The following is a 20760-nucleotide window of genomic DNA, read 5'->3' on the forward strand; positions in this document are numbered from 1 at the left end:
TGTTCTGGGGGGGGTGGCTGTCTAGTATCATGTGACCTCTCCGTCTCCAGTACACTCTATACACTGCCTGTCCTCTCTGTTCTGGGGGGGGCTGTCTAGTATCATGTGACCTCTCCGTCTCCAGTACACTCTGTATACACTGCCTGACCTCTATGTTTTGGGGGGGGGTCTGTCTAGTATCATGTGACCTCTCCGTCTCCAGTACACTCTGTATACTCTGCCTGTCCTCTATGTACTGGGGGGGGGGGGGGTCTGTCTAGTATCATGTGACCTCTCTGTTTCCAGTACACTCTGTATACACTGCCTGTCCTCTCTGTTCTGGGGGGGGCTGTCTAGTATCATGTGACCTCTCCGTCTCCAGTACACTCTGTATACACTGCCTGACCTCTATGTTCTGGGGGGGGTCTGTCTAGTATCATGTGACCTCTCCGTCTCCAGTACACTCTGTATACACTGCCTGTCCTCTATGTTCTGGGGGGGGCTGTCTAGTATCATGTGACCTCTCCATCTCCAGTACTCTCTGTATACACTGCCTGTCCTCTATGTACTGGGGGGGGCTGTCTAGTATCATGTGACCTCTCCATCTCCAGTACACTCTGTATACACTGCCTGTCCTCTATGTACTGGGGGCGGGGGCTGTCTAGTATCATGTGACCTCTCCATCTCCAGTACACTCTGTATACACTGCCTGTCCTCTATGTTCTGGGGGGGGCTGTCTAGTATCATGTGACCTCTCCGTCTCCAGTACACTCTGTATACACTGCCTGTCCTCTATGTACTGGGGGGGGGGGCTGTCTAGTATCATGTGACCTCTCCGTCTCCAGTACTCTCTGTATACACTGCCTGTCCTCTATGTTCTGGGGGGGGGGGGGCTGTCTAGTATCATGTGACCTCTCCGTCTCCAGTACACTCTGTATACACTGCCTGTCCGCTATGTTCTGGGGGGCGGGGCTGTCTAGTATCATGTGACCTCTCCGTCTCCAGTACACTCTGTATACTCTGCCTGTCCTCTATGTTCTGGGGGGGGGGGGCTGTCTAGTATCATGTGACCTCTCCGTCTCCAGTACACTCTGTATACACTGCCTGTCCTCTATGTTCTGGGGGGGGGCGGGGCTGTCTAGTATCATGTGACCTCTCCGTCTCCAGTACACTCTGTATACACTGCCTGTCCTCTCTGTTCTGGGGGGGGGGGGGGCTGTGTAGTATCATGTGACCTCTCCGTCTCCAGTACACTCTGTATACACTGCCTGTCCTCTATGTTCTGGGGGGGTGTCTAGTAACATGTGACCTCTCCATCTCCAGTACACTCTGTATACTCTGCCTGTCCTCTTATTTTATGGGGGGGGGGGCTGTGTAGTATCATGTGACCTCTCCATCTCCAGTACACTCTGTATACACTGCCTGTCCTCTATGTTCTGGGGGGGCTGTCTAGTATCATGTGACCGCTCCATCTCCAGTACACTCTGTATACACTGCCTGTCCTCTATGTTCGGGGGGGGGGGGGAGCTGTCTAGTATCATGTGACCTCTCCATCTCCAGTACACTCTGTATACTCTGCCTGTCCTCTTATGTTCTGGGGGGAGGGGGCTGTCTAGTATCATGTGACCTCTCCGTCTCCAGTACACTCTGTATACACTGCCTGTCCTCTATGTTCTGGGGGGGCTGTCTAGTATCATGTGACCTCTCCATCTCCAGTACACTCTGTATACTCTGCCTGTCCTCTATGTTCTGGGGGGGTGGCTGTCTAGTATCATGTGACCGCTCCATCTCCAGTACACTCTGTATACACTGCCTGTCCTCTGTACTGGGGGGGGGGCTGTCTAGTATCATGTGACCTCTCCATCTCCAGTACACTCTGTATACACTGCCTGTCCTCTATGTACTGGGGGGGAGCTGTCTAGTATCATGTGACCTCTCCGTCTCCAGTACACTCTGTATACTCTGCCTGTCCTCTATGTACTGGGGGGGGGGGAGCTGTCTAGTATCATGTGACCTCTCCATCTCCAGTACACTCTGTATACTCTGCCTGTCCTCTATGTTCTGGGGGGAGGGGGCTGTCTAGTATCATGTGACCTCTCCGTCTCCAGTACACTCTGTATACACTGCCTGTCCTCTATGTTCTGGGGGGGCTGTCTAGTATCATGTGACCGCTCCATCTCCAGTACACTCTGTATACACTGCCTGTCCTCTATGTACTGGGGGGGGGCTGTCTAGTATCATGTGACCTCTCCGTCTCCAGTACACTCTGTATACTCTGCCTGTCCTCTATGTACTGGTGGGGCGGGGGGGGGGGGGGGGGCTGGCTGTCTAGTATCATGTGACCTCTCCGTCTCCAGTACACTCTGTATACTCTGCCTGTCCTCTATGTTCTGGGGGGAGGGGGCTGTCTAGTATCATGTGACCTCTCCGTCTCCAGTACACTCTGTATACTCTGCCTGTCCTCTATGTTCTGGGGGGGGGGCGGGGCTGTCTAGTATCATGTGACCTCTCCGTCTCCAGTACACTCTGTATACACTGCCTGTCCTCTATGTTCTGGGGGGGGGCTGTCTAGTATCATGTGACCTCTCCGTCTCCAGTACACTCTGTATACACTGCCTGTCCTCTATGTTCTGGGGGGGGGGGGGGGGGGAGCTGTCTAGTATCATGTGACCTCTCCATCTCCAGTACACTCTGTATACTCTGCCTGTCCTCTATGTACTGGGGGGGGCTGTCTAGTATCATGTGACCTCTCCATCTCCAGTACACTCTGTATACTCTGCCTGTCCTCTATGTACTGGGGGGGGCTGTCTAGTATCATGTGACCTCTCCGTCTCCAGTACACTCTGTATACACTGCCTGTCCTCTATGTACTGGGGGGGGCTGTCTAGTATCATGTGACCTCTCCGTCTCCAGTACACTCTGTATACACTGCCTGTCCTCTATGTACTGGGGGGGGGGGGGGGGCTGTCTAGTATCATGTGACCTTTCCGTCTCCAGTACACTCTGTATACTCTGCCTGTCCTCTATGTTCTGGGAGGGCGGGCGGGCTGTCTAGTATCATGTGACCGCTCCATCTCCAGTACTCTCTGTATACACTGCCTGTCCTCTATGTTCTGGGGGGGGGGCTGTCTAGTATCATGTGACCTCTCCGTCTCCAGTACACTCTGTATACACTGCCTGTCCTCTATGTACTGGGGGGGGCTGTCTAGTATCATGTGACCTCTCCGTCTCCAGTACACTCTGTATACACTGCCTGTCCTCTATGTACTGGGGGGGGGGGGGGCTGTCTAGTATCATGTGACCTTTCCGTCTCCAGTACACTCTGTATACTCTGCCTGTCCTCTATGTTCTGGGAGGGCGGGCGGGCTGTCTAGTATCATGTGACCGCTCCATCTCCAGTACTCTCTGTATACACTGCCTGTCCTCTATGTTCTGGGGGGGGGGCTGTCTAGTATCATGTGACCTCACCGTCTCCAGTACACTCTGTATACTCTGCCTGTCCTCTATGTTCTGGGGGGAGGGGGCTGTCTAGTATCATGTGACCTCTCCGTCTCCAGTACACTCTGTATACACTGCCTGTCCTCTATGTACTGGGGGGGGGGGGGGCTGTCTAGTATCATGTGACCGCTCCATCTCCAGTACACTCTGTATACACTGCCTGTCCTCTATGTACTGGGGGAGGGGCTGTCTAGTATCATGTGACCTCTCCGTCTCCAGTACACTCTGTATACACTGCCTGTCCTCTATGTTCTGGGGGGGGCTGTCTAGTATCATGTGACCGCTCCATCTCCAGTACACTCTGTATACACTGCCTGTCCTCTATGTACTGGGGGGGGGGGGGAGCTGTCTAGTATCATGTGACCTCTCCGTCTCCAGTACACTCTGTATACTCTGCCTGTCCTCTATGTTCTGGGGGGGGGGGGCGGGGCTGTCTAGTATCATGTGACCTCTCCGTCTCCAGTACACTCTGTATACACTGCCTGTCCTCTATGTTCTGGGGGGGGCTGTCTAGTATCATGTGACCTCTCCATCTCCAGTACACTCTGTATACACTGCCTGTCCTCTATGTACTGGGGGGGGGAGCTGTCTAGTATCATGTGACCTCTCCGTCTCCAGTACACTCTGTATACTCTGCTTGTCCTCTATGTTCTGGGGGGAGGGGGCTGTCTAGTATCATGTGACCTCTCCGTCTCCAGTACACTCTGTATACTCTGCCTGTCCTCTATGTTCTGGGGGGGGGGGGGGGGGGGGAGCTGTCTAGTATCATGTGACCTCTCCATCTCCAGTACACTCTGTATACTCTGCCTGTCCTCTATGTTCTGGGGGGGGGGCTGTCTAGTATCATGTGACCTCTCTGTTTCCAGTACACTCTGTATACATTGCCTGTCCTCTATGTACTGTACTGGTGGGGGCTGTCTAGTATCATGTGACCTCTCCGTCTCCAGTACACTCTGTATACACTGCCTGTCCTCTATGTACTGGGGGGGGGGGCTGTCTAGTATCATGTGACCGCTCCATCTCCAGTACACGCTGTATACACTGCCTGTCCTCTATGTACTGGAGGAGGGGCTGTCTAGTATCATGTGACCTCTCCGTCTCCAGTACACTCTGTATACACTGCCTGTCCTCTATGTACTGGGGGGGGCTGTCTAGTATCATGTGACCTCTCCGTCTCCAGTACACTCTGTATACACTGCCTGTCCTCTATGTACTGGGGGGGGCTGCCTAGTATCATGTGACCTCTCCGTCTCCAGTACACTCTGTATACACTGCCTGTCCTCTATGTACTGGGGGGGGGGGGGGGCTGTCTAGTATCATGTGACCTCTCCATCTCCAGTACTCTCTGTATACACTGCCTGTCCTCTATGTTCTGGGGGGCTGGCTGTCTAGTATCATGTGACCTCTCCGTCTCCAGTACACTCTGTATACTCTGCCTGTCCTCTATCTTCTGGGGGTCGGGGCTGTCTAGTATCATGTGACCTCTCTGTTTCCAGTACACTCTGTATACACTGCCTGTCCTCTATGTACTGTACTGGTGGGGGCTGTCTAGTATCATGTGACCGCTCCATCTCCAGTACACTCTGTATACACTGCCTGTCCTCTATGTACTGGGGGGGGGGCTGTCTAGTATCATGTGACCTCTCCATCTCCAGTACACTCTGTATACACTGCCTGTCCTCTATGTACTGGGGGGGGGGGGGCTGTCTAGTATCATGTGACCTCTCCGTCTCCAGTACACTCTGTATACACTGCCTGTCCTCTATGTTCTGGGGGGGGCTGTCTAGTATCATGTGACCGCTCCATCTCCAGTACACTCTGTATACACTGCCTGTCCTCTATGTTCTGGGGGGGCTGTCTAGTATCATGTGACCTCTCCGTCTCCAGTACACTCTGTATACACTGCCTGTCCTCTATGTTCTGGGGGGGGCTGTCTAGTATCATGTGACCGCTCCATCTCCAGTACACTCTGTATACACTGCCTGTCCTCTATGTTCTGGGGGGGGCTGTCTAGTATCATGTGACCGCTCCATCTCCAGTACACTCTGTATACACTGCCTGTCCTCTATGTTCTGGGGGGAAGGGGGCTGTCTAGTATCATGTGACCGCTCCATCTCCAGTACACTCTGTATACACTGCCTGTCCTCTATGTACTGGTGGGGCGGGGGGGGGGGGGGGGGCTGGCTGTCTAGTATCATGTGACCTCTCCGTCTCCAGTACACTCTGTATACACTGCCTGTCCTCTATGTTCTGGGGGGGGCTGTCTAGTATCATGTGACCGCTCCATCTCCAGTACACTCTGTATACACTGCCTGTCCTCTATGTTCTGGGGGGGGGCTGTCTAGTATCATGTGACTGCTCCATCTCCAGTACACTCTGTATACACTGCCTGTCCTCTATGTTCTGGGGGGGGCTGTCTAGTATCATGTGACCTCTCCGTCTCCAGTACACTCTGTATACTCTGCCTGTCCTCTATGTTCTGGGGGGGGGCGGGGCTGTCTAGTATCATGTGACCTCTCCGTCTCCAGTACACTCTGTATACACTGCCTGTCCTCTATGTTCTGGGGGGGGGCTGTCTAGTATCATGTGACCTCTCCGTCTCCAGTACACTCTGTATACACTGCCTGTCCTCTATGTTCTGGGGGGGGGGGGGGGAGCTGTCTAGTATCATGTGACCTCTCCATCTCCAGTACACTCTGTATACTCTGCCTGTCCTCTATGTACTGGGGGGGGCTGTCTAGTATCATGTGACCTCTCCATCTCCAGTACACTCTGTATACTCTGCCTGTCCTCTATGTACTGGGGGGGGCTGTCTAGTATCATGTGACCTCTCCGTCTCCAGTACACTCTGTATACACTGCCTGTCCTCTATGTACTGGGGGGGGCTGTCTAGTATCATGTGACCTCTCCGTCTCCAGTACACTCTGTATACACCGCCTGTCCTCTATGTACTGGGGGGGGGGGGGGGGGGCTGTCTAGTATCATGTGACCTCTCCGTCTCCAGTACACTCTGTATACTCTGCCTGTCCTCTATGTTCTGGGAGGGCGGGCGGGCTGTCTAGTATCATGTGACCGCTCCATCTCCAGTACTCTCTGTATACACTGCCTGTCCTCTATGTTCTGGGGGGGGGGCTGTCTAGTATCATGTGACCTCACCGTCTCCAGTACACTCTGTATACTCTGCCTGTCCTCTATGTTCTGGGGGGAGGGGGCTGTCTAGTATCATGTGACCTCTCCGTCTCCAGTACACTCTGTATACACTGCCTGTCCTCTATGTACTGGGGGGGGGGGGGCTGTCTAGTATCATGTGACCGCTCCATCTCCAGTACACTCTGTATACACTGCCTGTCCTCTATGTACTGGGGGAGGGGCTGTCTAGTATCATGTGACCTCTCCGTCTCCAGTACACTCTGTATACACTGCCTGTCCTCTATGTTCTGGGGGGGGCTGTCTAGTATCATGTGACCGCTCCATCTCCAGTACACTCTGTATACACTGCCTGTCCTCTATGTTCTGGGGGGGGCTGTCTAGTATCATGTGACCGCTCCATCTCCAGTACACTCTGTATACACTGCCTGTCCTCTATGTTCTGGGGGGAAGGGGGCTGTCTAGTATCATGTGACCGCTCCATCTCCAGTACACTCTGTATACACTGCCTGTCCTCTATGTACTGGTGGGGCGGGGGGGGGGGGGGGGCTGGCTGTCTAGTATCATGTGACCTCTCCGTCTCCAGTACACTCTGTATACACTGCCTGTCCTCTATGTTCTGGGGGGGGCTGTCTAGTATCATGTGACCGCTCCATCTCCAGTACACTCTGTATACACTGCCTGTCCTCTATGTTCTGGGGGGGGGCTGTCTAGTATCATGTGACTGCTCCATCTCCAGTACACTCTGTATACACTGCCTGTCCTCTATGTACTGGGGGGGGGGCTGTCTAGTATCATGTGACCTCTCCATCTCCAGTACACTCTGTATACACTGCCTGTCCTCTATGTTCTGGGGGGGCTGTCTAGTATCATGTGACCTCTCCGTCTCCAGTACACTCTGTATACACTGCCTGTCCTCTATGTTCTGGGGGGGGCTGTCTAGTATCATGTGACCGCTCCATCTCCAGTACACTCTGTATACACTGCCTGTCCTCTATGTTCTGGGGGGGGGCTGTCTAGTATCATGTGACTGCTCCATCTCCAGTACACTCTGTATACACTGCCTGTCCTCTATGTACTGGGGGGGGGCTGTCTAGTATCATGTGACCTCTCCATCTCCAGTACACTCTGTATACACTGCCTGTCCTCTATGTTCTGGGGGGGCTGTCTAGTATCATGTGACCTCTCCGTCTCCAGTACACTCTGTATACTCTGCCTGTCCTCTATGTTCTGGGGGGAGGGGGCTGTCTAGTATCATGTGACCTCTCCGTCTCCAGTACACTCTGTATACTCTGCCTGTCCTCTATGTTCTGGGGGGGGGCGGGGCTGTCTAGTATCATGTGACCTCTCCGTCTCCAGTACACTCTGTATACACTGCCTGTCCTCTATGTTCTGGGGGGGGGCTGTCTAGTATCATGTGACCTCTCCGTCTCCAGTACACTCTGTATACACTGCCTGTCCTCTATGTTCTGGGGGGGGGGGGGGGGAGCTGTCTAGTATCATGTGACCTCTCCATCTCCAGTACACTCTGTATACTCTGCCTGTCCTCTATGTACTGGGGGGGGCTGTCTAGTATCATGTGACCTCTCCATCTCCAGTACACTCTGTATACTCTGCCTGTCCTCTATGTACTGGGGGGGGCTGTCTAGTATCATGTGACCTCTCCGTCTCCAGTACACTCTGTATACACTGCCTGTCCTCTATGTACTGGGGGGGGCTGTCTAGTATCATGTGACCTCTCCGTCTCCAGTACACTCTGTATACACTGCCTGTCCTCTATGTACTGGGGGGGGGGCTGTCTAGTATCATGTGACCTCTCCGTCTCCAGTACACTCTGTATACTCTGCCTGTCCTCTATGTTCTGGGAGGGCGGGCGGGCTGTCTAGTATCATGTGACCGCTCCATCTCCAGTACTCTCTGTATACACTGCCTGTCCTCTATGTTCTGGGGGGGGGGCTGTCTAGTATCATGTGACCTCACCGTCTCCAGTACACTCTGTATACTCTGCCTGTCGTCTATGTTCTGGGGGGAGGGGGCTGTCTAGTATCATGTGACCTCTCCGTCTCCAGTACACTCTGTATACACTGCCTGTCCTCTATGTACTGGGGGGGGGGGGGGCTGTCTAGTATCATGTGACCGCTCCATCTCCAGTACACTCTGTATACACTGCCTGTCCTCTATGTACTGGGGGAGGGGCTGTCTAGTATCATGTGACCTCTCCGTCTCCAGTACACTCTGTATACACTGCCTGTCCTCTATGTTCTGGGGGGGGCTGTCTAGTATCATGTGACCGCTCCATCTCCAGTACACTCTGTATACACTGCCTGTCCTCTATGTACTGGGGGGGGGGGGGGGGGAGCTGTCTAGTATCATGTGACCTCTCCGTCTCCAGTACACTCTGTATACTCTGCCTGTCCTCTATGTTCTGGGGGGGGGGGGGGCGGGGCTGTCTAGTATCATGTGACCTCTCCGTCTCCAGTACACTCTGTATACACTGCCTGTCCTCTATGTTCTGGGGGGGGGCTGTCTAGTATCATGTGACCTCTCCATCTCCAGTACACTCTGTATACACTGCCTGTCCTCTATGTACTGGGGGGGGGAGCTGTCTAGTATCATGTGACCTCTCCGTCTCCAGTACACTCTGTATACTCTGCTTGTCCTCTATGTTCTGGGGGGAGGGGGCTGTCTAGTATCATGTGACCTCTCCGTCTCCAGTACACTCTGTATACTCTGCCTGTCCTCTATGTTCTGGGGGGGTGGGGGGGGAGCTGTCTAGTATCATGTGACCTCTCCATCTCCAGTACACTCTGTATACTCTGCCTGTCCTCTATGTTCTGGGGGGGGGGCTGTCTAGTATCATGTGACCTCTCTGTTTCCAGTACACTCTGTATACATTGCCTGTCCTCTATGTACTGTACTGGTGGGGGCTGTCTAGTATCATGTGACCTCTCCGTCTCCAGTACACTCTGTATACACTGCCTGTCCTCTATGTACTGGGGGGGGGGGCTGTCTAGTATCATGTGACCGCTCCATCTCCAGTACACGCTGTATACACTGCCTGTCCTCTATGTACTGGGGGAGGGGCTGTCTAGTATCATGTGACCTCTCCGTCTCCAGTACACTCTGTATACACTGCCTGTCCTCTATGTACTGGGGGGGGCTGTCTAGTATCATGTGACCTCTCCATCTCCAGTACACTCTGTATACTCTGCCTGTCCTCTATGTTCTGGGAGGGCGGGCGGGCTGTCTAGTATCATGTGACCTCTCCATCTCCAGTACTCTCTGTATACACTGCCTGTCCTCTATGTTCTGGGGGGGGGGGCTGTCTAGTATCATGTGACCTCTCCGTCTCCAGTACACTCTGTATACACTGCCTGTCCTCTATGTACTGGGGGGGGGGCTGTCTAGTATCATGTGACCGCTCCATCTCCAGTACACTCTGTATACACTGCCTGTCCTCTATGTACTGGGGGGGGGGCTGTCTAGTATCATGTGACCTCTCCATCTCCAGTACACTCTGTATACACTGCCTGTCCTCTATGTACTGGGGGGGGCTGTCTAGTATCATGTGACCTCTCCGTCTCCAGTACACTCTGTATACACTGCCTGTCCTCTATGTTCTGGGGGGGGGGGGGGGGGGAGCTGTCTAGTATCATGTGACCTCTCTGTTTCCAGTACACTCTGTATACATTGCCTGTCCTCTATGTACTGTACTGGTGGGGGCTGTCTAGTATCATGTGACCGCTCCATCTCCAGTACACTCTGTATACACTGCCTGTCCTCTATGTACTGGGGGGGGGGGCTGTCTAGTATCATGTGACCTCTCCGTCTCCAGTACACTCTGTATACACTGCCTGTCCTCTATGTACTGGGGGGGGGCTGTCTAGTATCATGTGACCGCTCCATCTCCAGTACACTCTGTATACACTGCCTGTCCTCTATGTTCTGGGGGGGGCTGTCTAGTATCATGTGACCGCTCCATCTCCAGTACACTCTGTATACACTGCCTGTCCTCTATGTACTGGGGGGGGGCTGTCTAGTATCATGTGACCTCTCCGTCTCCAGTACACTCTGTATACACTGCCTGTCCTCTATGTTCTGGGGGGGGGCTGTCTAGTATCATGTGACCGCTCCATCTCCAGTACACTCTGTATACACTGCCTGTCCTCTATGTTCTGGGGGGGGCTGTCTAGTATCATGTGACCGCTCCATCTCCAGTACACTCTGTATACACTGCCTGTCCTCTATGTTCTGGGGGGGGGGGGGGCTGTCTAGTATCATGTGACCGCTCCATCTCCAGTACACTCTGTATACACTGCCTGTCCTCTATGTACTGGGGGGGGGGCTGTCTAGTATCATGTGACCGCTCCATCTCCAGTACACTCTGTATACATTGCCTGTCCTCTATGTTCTGGGGGGGGGGGCTGTCTAGTATCATGTGACCGCTCCATCTCCAGTACACTCTGTATACACTGCCTGTCCTCTATGTACTGGGGGGGGGGCTGTCTAGTATCATGTGACCGCTCCATCTCCAGTACACTCTGTATACACTGCCTGTCCTCTATGTACTGGGGGGGGGCTGTCTAGTATCATGTGACCGCTCCATCTCCAGTACACTCTGTATACATTGCCTGTCCTCTATGTTCTGGGGGCGCCGCTGCTCTGTTTTTCTGACATCCTCTCCGATCTCTAGGAACCATCATGATGAGCGGCTGTGGGATTCTGACCAATGGGAAGGGGACGCGGAGGGAATACTGTGAGTTCAGCCTGGACGAGTTACAGGTCAGTGTCCTGGATGCTGTGGGACCTTTGTGGTGGCCATTACTGGGGGTCCATATGTGTTAATGACCAGTGGTGGTCCACATACAGGTGTTTTCCCGTCTAGTTAGTCTCCTGCTCCCCCTCCTGGGCTGCTGTGGAGATTGTGTGCGGGGGTCTCCAATCACTGCACCAGGGGAGCGGGGGTCCCTTGTGTAGTTGCAGGTACCACCGTCTTTGGATGTAGTTCACCCTGTATATATCGCTCTTCTGTTACGCAGGAGGGGGACCACATTGGGCTGACCCGGAAATCCAGTGGAGCCCTCCACTTCTACATCAATGGCATGGACCAAGGTGAGGGGGACATAGCTTATGGTGGTCCTCTGTTAGATGTGCTTTATTAATGTGACCTAGGGTCCTGCGTCATGGCCAGGGGTAGCCCTGTGGTGGGAGAACTGGTTGGGATTGTTCTAGGTCACTGCATGTAGGGTCCAGGAGTCGGAAAGGAAGATCTGAGAGCAGGGGAATGTGAGCACAGGCTAGACACATGGGGGGGCTGCGGGGGGGTCGGCAGCAACAAGGAGGGGTTTATAGAGAAAGTGCCATGTGAGGTGTAAGCGGCAGCCGCGAGCTCGACGGCACCAGACTCCCCTTACTTTTTAGAAGTTTGTTGGTGATGCATTTCCCACACTGGCCAGTAGGGTGCATGCCATCGGCTTCTCCACCTCTTCTGCCTCACTTTACTGCAGTGCTGCATCTTTTTCCAAACTGCTCTTCCTAACTGGAGGCAAAGGGCGGCTAGGCCGTGAGCCTGGGCCTTCAGGGCTGGAGCAGATGCTTCTAAAGTCTTCGGGGGGTTGAGGCGCTGAATGTCCAGGACATGGGGGGATGGGGCAGTCTGACCTTGGCAGCAGCACCATGTGATAACATTTTGGGAGGTGTTCAGGGTCCCCTTGCTTGATGATCTGCTTCTTCCCCAGGCGTGGCCTCGTGTCAGACCCCGCCAGTAGTGTACGGGGTCGTTGACCTCTACGGGATGGCCGTTAAGGTGACGATCGTTCACAACCACAATCATGCCGATCGGCTGCGGAGGAATAACGCCATTCTGAGGGCCCGCTCACCGGACGCAGGACGCCAGAATTCTCAGACCCCCGACCCTGGTCAGCTTCTGTTTCATACTAACTGTGGCCAGAAAGCTTCAATCACCAATGGGGGGCGCACTGCGCTCCGGCCGCAGTAAGTACCTGCACCATCTTCACACTGACGGGGCGCTGTCACCTCGTTCCCACTCATGTCTTTGTTTCCTTCTCCTTCCAGCGCCACTGATGACTTCAACCATGGCGTGGTTCTCAGTGTCCGGCCGCTCCATAACAATGAGGTCTTCCAGGTGCGGATAGACAAAATGGTGGATAAGTGGGCAGGATCGATTGAGATTGGTGTCACCACCCATAACCCAGCGTACTTACAACTGCCGTCCACCATGACCAATCTGCGCTCAGGTAAGTTGCCTCACAGGGACTGGGGAGCAGGACCGGCTTCTGTGCCGCTCTGAAGTCTCTGCTTCTCCTGCAGGAACCTGGATGATGACAGGCAATGGAGTCATGCACAATGGCACCACCATCCTGGATGAGTACGGGCACAACCTGGACCGGCTGAAGGTCAGATGTGTGTGGATACTGATAGGCCGCGGACTCTCTCCGCCATGCTGGCGTGCCTGGTGATCTCTGCTCTTCTCTTCCAGGCAGGGGACACTGTGGGAGTGGTGCGGAGAGAAGATGGCACTCTCAACTTCTTTGTTAATGGAGTGGCTCAGGGTGTGGCCGCATGGAACGTGCCACCTAATGTGTTCGCCGTGGTGGATTTATATGGTCAAGCAGCACAGGCCACCATTGTTGATGAAGCCGGTAAGGGTGCCTGGGATCCCCCACCACACCTTACGTACCCCTGCATAACCTCCCCCCTGCTGCTGGGGCTGATTTTACCACCTGTCGGTCTGACTATGCTGGGATTTGGCCAGAAGATATTTCGTGGACCTGGAAGGGATTGCTTTGGGGGTTCTGTAGGGGCATTTACTCCATCTCTTTCTCCCCAAAGACACAGTTCCTCTGCCCGGGGAAGAAGATGAGGTTCTGGCGCTCACTCCTGGGACCCCCTGCACTCAGCAGTCTCTGTCTGACCTGCGCTTCCATCACCTGCATGGCAGTAACGCCCTCATTACTAACGGTGGGCGCACCGCCCTGAGGAACAACTCGCGCAGTGAATTCAATGATGCCATCGTCATGTCTAACCGGTGAGCAGTGCTGGGGGCCTTTTGTCTTGGTGGTCTCCTTGTTCTCCTCTCATGACTTTTCCTTCTTCTTAACCAGGCCTCTGAAGGACGGGGAGCTATTTGAGATTGTTATTCAGAAGATGGTGGACCGCTGGTCAGGATCCATAGAGGCAGGTGAGGACTAGTCAGTGAGGCAGAGGGTTGGGTGCTGCCTCACCTCTTCTAGCCTGACACCTTCCCACCACTATTAGCTGATGGCCCCGCACATCCCCCCTTATTACCCTAGGGTTTCATGTTCCTTTCCTCTGACATCTGGCACGTTCACAGGAGTCACAGCAATCCGCCCAGAGGACCTGGAGTTTCCCAACACGATGACTGACATTGACTATGACACCTGGATGCTGAGGTAAGCAATGCAGACCCCCGCGGTTCCGTGTACATGGACCCTCTGACATCATGAGTGGCTGCAGGTATTCTACCCTGCCCATTGGTTAGGGGCGCCCCTCCAGAATAAATATAACATGGATTTCCTCTCTTCTGTCAGCGGCACTGCCATCATGCAAGATGGGAACACCTTGAGAAACAACTATGGCTGTGATCTGGATTCTCTGGGTTCTAGTTCAAGGATTGGCATGATGAAGACCACTCGAGGTGATTTACACTATTACATCAATGGTGAAGACCAAGGTGTCGCCTGTACAGGACTGCCATCCGGAAGAGGTGAGCCACGTGTCTACTCTGTGGAGAGGAGGGAGCTGTGCTGTGTGTTCTCAGGTGAAGAGGGAGCTGTGTGTTCTCAGGAGAGGAGGGAGCTGTGCTGTATGTTCTCAGGAGAGGAGGGAGCTGTGCTGTATGTTCTCAGGAGAGGAGGGAGCCGTGCAGTGTGCTCTCAGGAGAGGAGGGAGCCGTGCCGTGTGCTCTCAGGAGAGGAGGGAGCCGTGCCGTGTGCTCTCAGGAGAGGAGGGAGCCGTGCCGTGTGCTCTCAGGAGAGGAGGGAGCCGTGCCGTGTGCTCTCAGGAGAGGAGGGAGCCGTGCCGTGTGCTCTCAGGAGAGGAGGGAGCCGTGCCGTGTGCTCTCAGGAGAGGAGGGAGCCGTGCCGTGTGTTCTCAGGAGAGGAGGGAGCTGTGCAGTGTGCTCTCAGGAGAGGAGGGAGCTGTGCAGTGTGCTCTCAGGAGAGGAGGGAGCCGTGCCGTGTGCTCTCAGGAGAGGAGGGCGCCGTGCCGTGTGCTCTCAGGAGAGGAGGGAGCCGTGCCGTGTGCTCTCAGGAGAGGAGGGAGCCGTGCCGTGTGCTCTCAGGAGAGGAGGGAGCCGTGCCGTGTGCTCTCAGGAGAGGAGGGAGCCGTGCCGTGTGTTCTCAGGAGAGGAGGGAGCCGTGCCGTGTGTTCTCAGGAGAGGAGGGAGCTGTGCAGTGTGCTCTCAGGAGAGGAGGGAGCTGTGCAGTGTGCTCTCAGGAGAGGAGGGAGCCGTGCCGTGTGCTCTCAGGAGAGGAGGGCGCCGTGCCGTGTGCTCTCAGGAGAGGAGGGAGCTGTGCCGTGTGCTCTCAGGAGAGGAGGGAGCCGTGCCGTGTGCTCTCAGGAGAGGAGGGAGCCGTGCCGTGTGCTCTCAGGAGAGGAGGGAGCCGTGCCGTGTGCTCTCAGGAGAGGAGGGAGCCGTGCCGTGTGTTCTCAGGAGAGGAGGGAGCCGTGCCGTGTGCTCTCAGGAGAGGAGGGAGCTGTGCAGTGTGCTCTCAGGAGAGGAGGGAGCCGTGCCGTGTGCTCTCAGGAGAGGAGGGAGCCGTGCCGTGTGCTCTCAGGAGAGGAGGGAGCCGTGCCGTGTGTTCTCAGGAGAGGAGGGAGCCGTGCCGTGTGCTCTCAGGAGAGGAGGGAGCCGTGCCGTGTGTTCTCAGGAGAGGAGGGAGCCGTGCCGTGTGCTCTCAGGAGAGGAGGGAGCTGTGCAGTGTGCTCTCAGGAGAGGAGGGAGCCGTGCCGTGTGCTCTCAGGAGAGGAGGGCGCCGTGCCGTGTGCTCTCAGGAGAGGAGGGCGCCGTGCCGTGTGCTCTCAGGAGAGGAGGGAGCTGTGCCGTGTGCTCTCAGGAGAGGAGGGAGCTGTGCCGTGTGCTCTCAGGAGAGGAGGGAGCCGTGCCGTGTGCTCTCAGGAGAGGAGGGCGCCGTGCCGTGTGCTCTCAGGAGAGGAGGGAGCTGTGCCGTGTGCTCTCAGGAGAGGAGGGAGCTGTGCCGTGTGCTCTCAGGAGAGGAGGGAGCTGTGCCGTGTGCTCTCAGGAGAGGAGGGAGCTGTGCCGTGTGCTCTCAGGAGAGGAGGGAGCTGTGCCGTGTGCTCTCAGGAGAGGAGGGAGCTGTGCCGTGTGCTCTCAGGAGAGGAGGGAGCTGTGCCGTGTGCTCTCAGGAGAGGAGGGAGCTGTGCCGTGTGCTCTCAGGAGAGGAGGGAGCTGTGCCGTGTGCTCTCAGGAGAGGAGGGAGCTGTGCCGTGTGCTCTCAGGAGAGGAGGGAGCTGTGCTGTGTAATCACAATGATTACGGCAGTATGTACTGCGAGGATAGCGCCTTTCAGCGTTGGCGGCTGCGCGCTGCCTCCGGCTCTGCTCCTGCTGTTGTGTCACTTGTTCCTGTCCTCTGTCGCTCCCTTATGTATAGCATTCATCTGTGCCCCTGTACTGTGCTAAAAAAAGCTCTCAAACTCTGCCTCCGACATGTTTCGCCAGGCACTCCGGCGTCTTCAGGGGATCGGGCAGGGTATGTGTCTGGTCACAAAATGGAATTCTGCTGGAACGGAAGACATCCTGATGCCTCCTGAACGGATCTCTTTCCATTCAGAATGCGTGAGGACTAAATGGAAATGTTTTTTTTTTCAGGTATTGAGATTCTCTGCCGGATTTCAATACCGGAAAATAACAACGCAGTGTGAAAGTAGCCTTACTCGAGGAATCACAGTTATATAATACGTTACAAAGACGGCCATATGAAGAGTATAAATAGTTTATTATTGTACGCTGTGGAAATCATATAAAATGAAAAATAGCGGGTGTAAGAATCAATCCGTCGCCTCGGGTGGGGGTGCGGCGAGAGTGGGAGGACGAGCACTGAAAGGAAAGGAGAAGAAGGAATAGTTAAAGGGGTTCTGCAGTTATTTTAAACTGATGACCTATCCTCTGGATAGATCATCTGCATCTGATTGGCAGGGGTCCGACACCGGGGACCCCCGCCGATCAGCTGTTTGAGAAGGCAGCAGCCAAAGCCAAATACCTCTCCCAACTGGTTCAGGACCCGACTAGAGGGACGGCCATACTGGACTTAGTATTAACCAATAGACCTGACAGAACAACAGACGTGCAGGTCGGGGGACACCTGGGAAATAGTGACCATAAAGTAATAACCTTCAAATTATCATTCAAAAGAGCGTTTCTACAGGGAGGAACAAAAATACCAAACTTCAAAAAAGCAAAATTTAGCTAAGAGAGGCCATAGGCCTAACTAACTGGGACAAAGTCCTCAAAAATAAAAATACAGCCACAAAATGGGATTTCTCGTGCTTTTTTCCATTGGGGGACACAGACCATGGGTATAGCTTGAGGTATTAGTAGGAGGGACACTATGCAAATGAAAGAGCTCCTCCTCCTCGGGCTATACCCCCCGACTCCACCAGGAGGAACTCCGTCTTTGCTTAGTGTCTGGTGAAGGAGGTTGACACTCTCTGATTCTACTCCTTTTTGTTATTTTTATTCTAGATGGGGACACAGGTCGGCATGGCGCCTTCCTGGTCCCCCGTGGAGTGCCCGCCGCCGTCTTTGGGACGTTGCCTGGCTGCCTCCATTTCCCCCCAAGAAGATAAGTGGATCCGGGCTCGACCTGTTAGCTCCGGCATCCCACCAGCTCCTGGGTCACCTGCTGCTGCCCTCCTCCCAGAGCACTGCACTCCTGGAGTCAGACGTCTGAAGAGGTGAGCCCTGCTGGTCCTGAACGGAGGGAGAAGACTGCCGGAGCAGATAAGTATAACGGCAATCGCTCTGCTTCCCCTCCCCTCCCTGTCTTATGTCTATGGGCCGCCTGGGTGAACTGAGGATCTTCTCTGTCCGGGGGTTCTGGGGCATGGAGGCACTATACTGGCTTATCTCCCTGCTGGTCCTGAACGGAGGGAGAAGACTGCCGGAGCAGATAAGTATAACGGCAATCGCTCTGCTTCCCCTCCCTGTCTTATGTCTATGGGCCGCCTGGGTGAACTGAGGATGTTCTCTGTTCTGGGGCATGGAGGCACTATACTGGCTTATCTCCCTGCTGGGACTCTCTGCTCCCCCTTTATGAGGCATGACTTTTCCCTGGCGGCGCCAGCTAACCTTGGACAGAACAAGGATTTTGGGCTGCAACTGCAGGCAGGCGTGCGTTCCTTCTTAACCCCCGCTTCGCTGTGTTCGGCACTGGGGACATGTTTTCAGAAAATCACAGGGAGTGGAGCGCGCAATTTTTTTCGTGCTTCTATGACGCGGCCGGGTGGCGGAGCCTGACGCGGCCGGGTGGCGGAGCCTGACGCGGCCGGGTGGCGGAGCCTGACGCGGCCGGGTGGCGGAGCCTGACGCGGCCGGGTGGCGGAGCCTGACGCGGCCGGGGGGCGGAGCCTAGCGCTTCGCTCCGGCATCTTCCTCCGTCTGCTACAAAGGTTCCCACGCTCCTATCCGCTCCCCTGCTTCTCTCTGAACAGCTGTCTAGCTGTGTATGTGTCTGTGTATTAATGCCTTGCTTCTGATGTGAACGATCTCTAGTTCGATTCCCAGAAGACATTTTTAAGTTTTCTTTTCTCGAACTGCAACTGTAGATTCTTGCATAGTTGTTCTCATGCCTAAGCCAAGTCACCTTCTCAGGCTCCAATGGGGTCCTGTTAGACCACTGGTGGTTGTGCCTCCTGGCCTGGCCCTGGACAGGATCTCCTTCCTGCCCAACCCAGCTCCTAAGACAAGCTGGTATCTCAGTGATAAGGCTGTTGCCCCAGTCCAGGCTTTCTGAGTTCAAACCACTTTCAGCCTTTTAAAAAAAAAAAAAAAAAAGTGGGAAAAATGCTTATTTCTGTCCCAGCAGAGCTGGCGGTACCCGCCTGGGCATCTGCCAGGTCCTGCGCGGGCGCTGATTTGGCCTGAGTCGCCAAGGCAGCCATGTCCTTTTTGGACCGTATGGCAGTTGCCAATCCAGTGGCCCCTACCACTCCGTCTCCCCGCAGTGGTTCCCGCTGAGGTCGCCTGACTAATAAGAGGCAGCGTGAGCGGTAGCATCCATCTTGGATGACTCAGTTTTCCCCCCTCGTCTAGAGGTGTGTTCAGACGACTCTTCCCCCCCCCCCCCCCCCTAAGGAGCGCAGGTCTGAAGGGGGGTTGTCCGGCTCGGACGAGGTCATGGAGCGGGTCCCTCCGCCTAAGCTCCCCACGTTTGGCGGACTTAGTAGCGGCTGTCCGTGACACCTGTAATCTCCAAGGGGATTCTCCTCTACGCGAGAGTTCCCCCCTTTTTTGTTTTCTGTCCAAGAAGCCATAGTTTGCCGCATTTTTTCCTATCCATGAGGAATTTCCGCGGTCATACCCAGAACCTGGGACAGGATCATCCTTTTACGACTGAGCAGTGTGGAGGGCTGGTCTTCTCCCCTAGGGTGGATCCCCCAGTGTCCAGGATCACGGCCTTCCCTGTCCTTACCGGCTCCTCTCTGCAGGACGTTCTGGACAGGCGCCTAGATTCTCTCTCAAGAGCCATTTATCTCTGGCGGGCTTGTTAGGTCAGTGTTCTCCCCAAGTGTGGTTGCAGCGCCACCACCTGAACCTGGCGGAACAGGAGGCGTCTACTGACACACCGGATTTGGTTCTCCAGGTGTCTCAGTCTTCCAAATTCCTTTGCGAGGCTTCCATGGACATTGATTCCCTCTTTACCCGCATTGCAGCCCTCTCGGTCATTCTGCACAGAGAGGTTGGGTTGATAGTGTGGGACGCTGACGCTTCTCCAAGTGTCCCCTTACTAACCTCCCCTTTGAGGGTTCCAGGTTTTTTAGGGCTCAGCTGGACGACTTCTTCTCTACCGCTATCTGGGGGCAAGAACTCTTACATTCCACACCTACGTCCTAACGTCCTTTTCGAACCGGGTCCTCCAGTTCCAGTACCAGTCCTTTCACTGCCCCGCCGCTGGGGTGGGGCTACAGGACTCCCGCAGGAACCTCCCCCCTTCAAGCCCCAGCCGTCATGGTGTCCAAGGACTCAGTCGGCCTCACTGCTACTTCCTCAGGTTTGGAGGGCTCATGTTCAGGAACGCCTGGGCTCTAAGAATTGTAACGTCGGGTTACAAGATAGTTTACATCCACCGTTCCGGGGGATCCGTTCCACCTCGGATCTCTGGATGGCAGTTTCTTCCCTTCTGGACCAGGGGTATTATTACCCCGGTTTCTCCAGAGGAACAGGGCACAGGTTTCTTTTCAGACCTGTTCATCGTTCCAAGGAAGGAGGGGTCGGTGCGTCCGACCCTGGATCCGAAGCTGCTCAAATTTTTTCCTCCGGATAAGGAGGTTTCAATTGGTATCCCTCCGCTCCGTTATTGTTTCTCTTCTTCAGGGTAATTCCTCGCGTCCGTAGACTTCCAGGACGCCTGTCCGCATGGCCCGATCACAGAATCTCACAACGATTCCTGCGCTTGCCATGGGTGGCCGACTCTATGTATTTTTGTCGCCCTCCCTTTCGGGTTAGCGACTGCCCCTAGGGTCTGTACCATGATCCTAGCGCCTTTGATGGCTCTTCTTCGCACCAAGGACATTTCTTGGCGTCCGGATCACTGTTCAAATGAAACAGCTCGGATGGTTGATCGACTTCCACGATCCTTCTCCTCCCGTCCCTGAAGCTCTCCTTCTGGGGATATTTTTGGATGCCTTGACCAAGAGATTTTTTCTTTCAGACTACTAGGTCTTCTGGATCCAAATGGCGGTGTCGCACCTTCTGCGCTCCCTGTGTCTCTCCTTTCGGGGGTACCTGCGGGTCCTCGGTCTTGTGGTGGCCTCTTCCGAGGCCGTACCATATGTCCAGTTTTTTCTCACACTCTGTCGCCGCGACAGGAAATCTTTCCCTCTGGGACGAGACCTCTCGTGGTCTGTACGCTTA

At 54.9% G+C, this 20760-nt stretch overlaps 1 protein-coding gene across 2 annotated transcripts in view; it reads left to right on the forward strand.

Annotated features, from left to right (window-relative positions):
* Positions 1–20760, forward strand: part of NEURL4 (neuralized E3 ubiquitin protein ligase 4) — a 114760-nt gene that overhangs the window by 28284 nt on the left and 65716 nt on the right. The window contains exons 6-15 of one of the 2 annotated variants that reach the window (XM_040415432.1): positions 11318–11406; positions 11664–11736; positions 12363–12618; positions 12700–12881; positions 12955–13040; positions 13124–13286; positions 13483–13672; positions 13749–13825; positions 13979–14057; positions 14196–14371. In XM_040415432.1, coding sequence (XP_040271366.1) covers positions 11318–11406; positions 11664–11736; positions 12363–12618; positions 12700–12881; positions 12955–13040; positions 13124–13286; positions 13483–13672; positions 13749–13825; positions 13979–14057; positions 14196–14371 — 1371 coding nt within the window. Of the gene's footprint in view, positions 1–11317; positions 11407–11663; positions 11737–12362; positions 12619–12699; positions 12882–12954; positions 13041–13123; positions 13287–13476; positions 13673–13748; positions 13826–13978; positions 14058–14195; positions 14372–20760 lie in introns of both variants that reach the window. The other variant, XM_040415431.1, reaches the window with a different exon arrangement.

Source organism: Bufo bufo, chromosome 1 (assembly GCF_905171765.1).
Source record: "Bufo bufo chromosome 1, aBufBuf1.1, whole genome shotgun sequence".
NCBI lineage: Eukaryota > Metazoa > Chordata > Amphibia > Anura > Bufonidae > Bufo > Bufo bufo.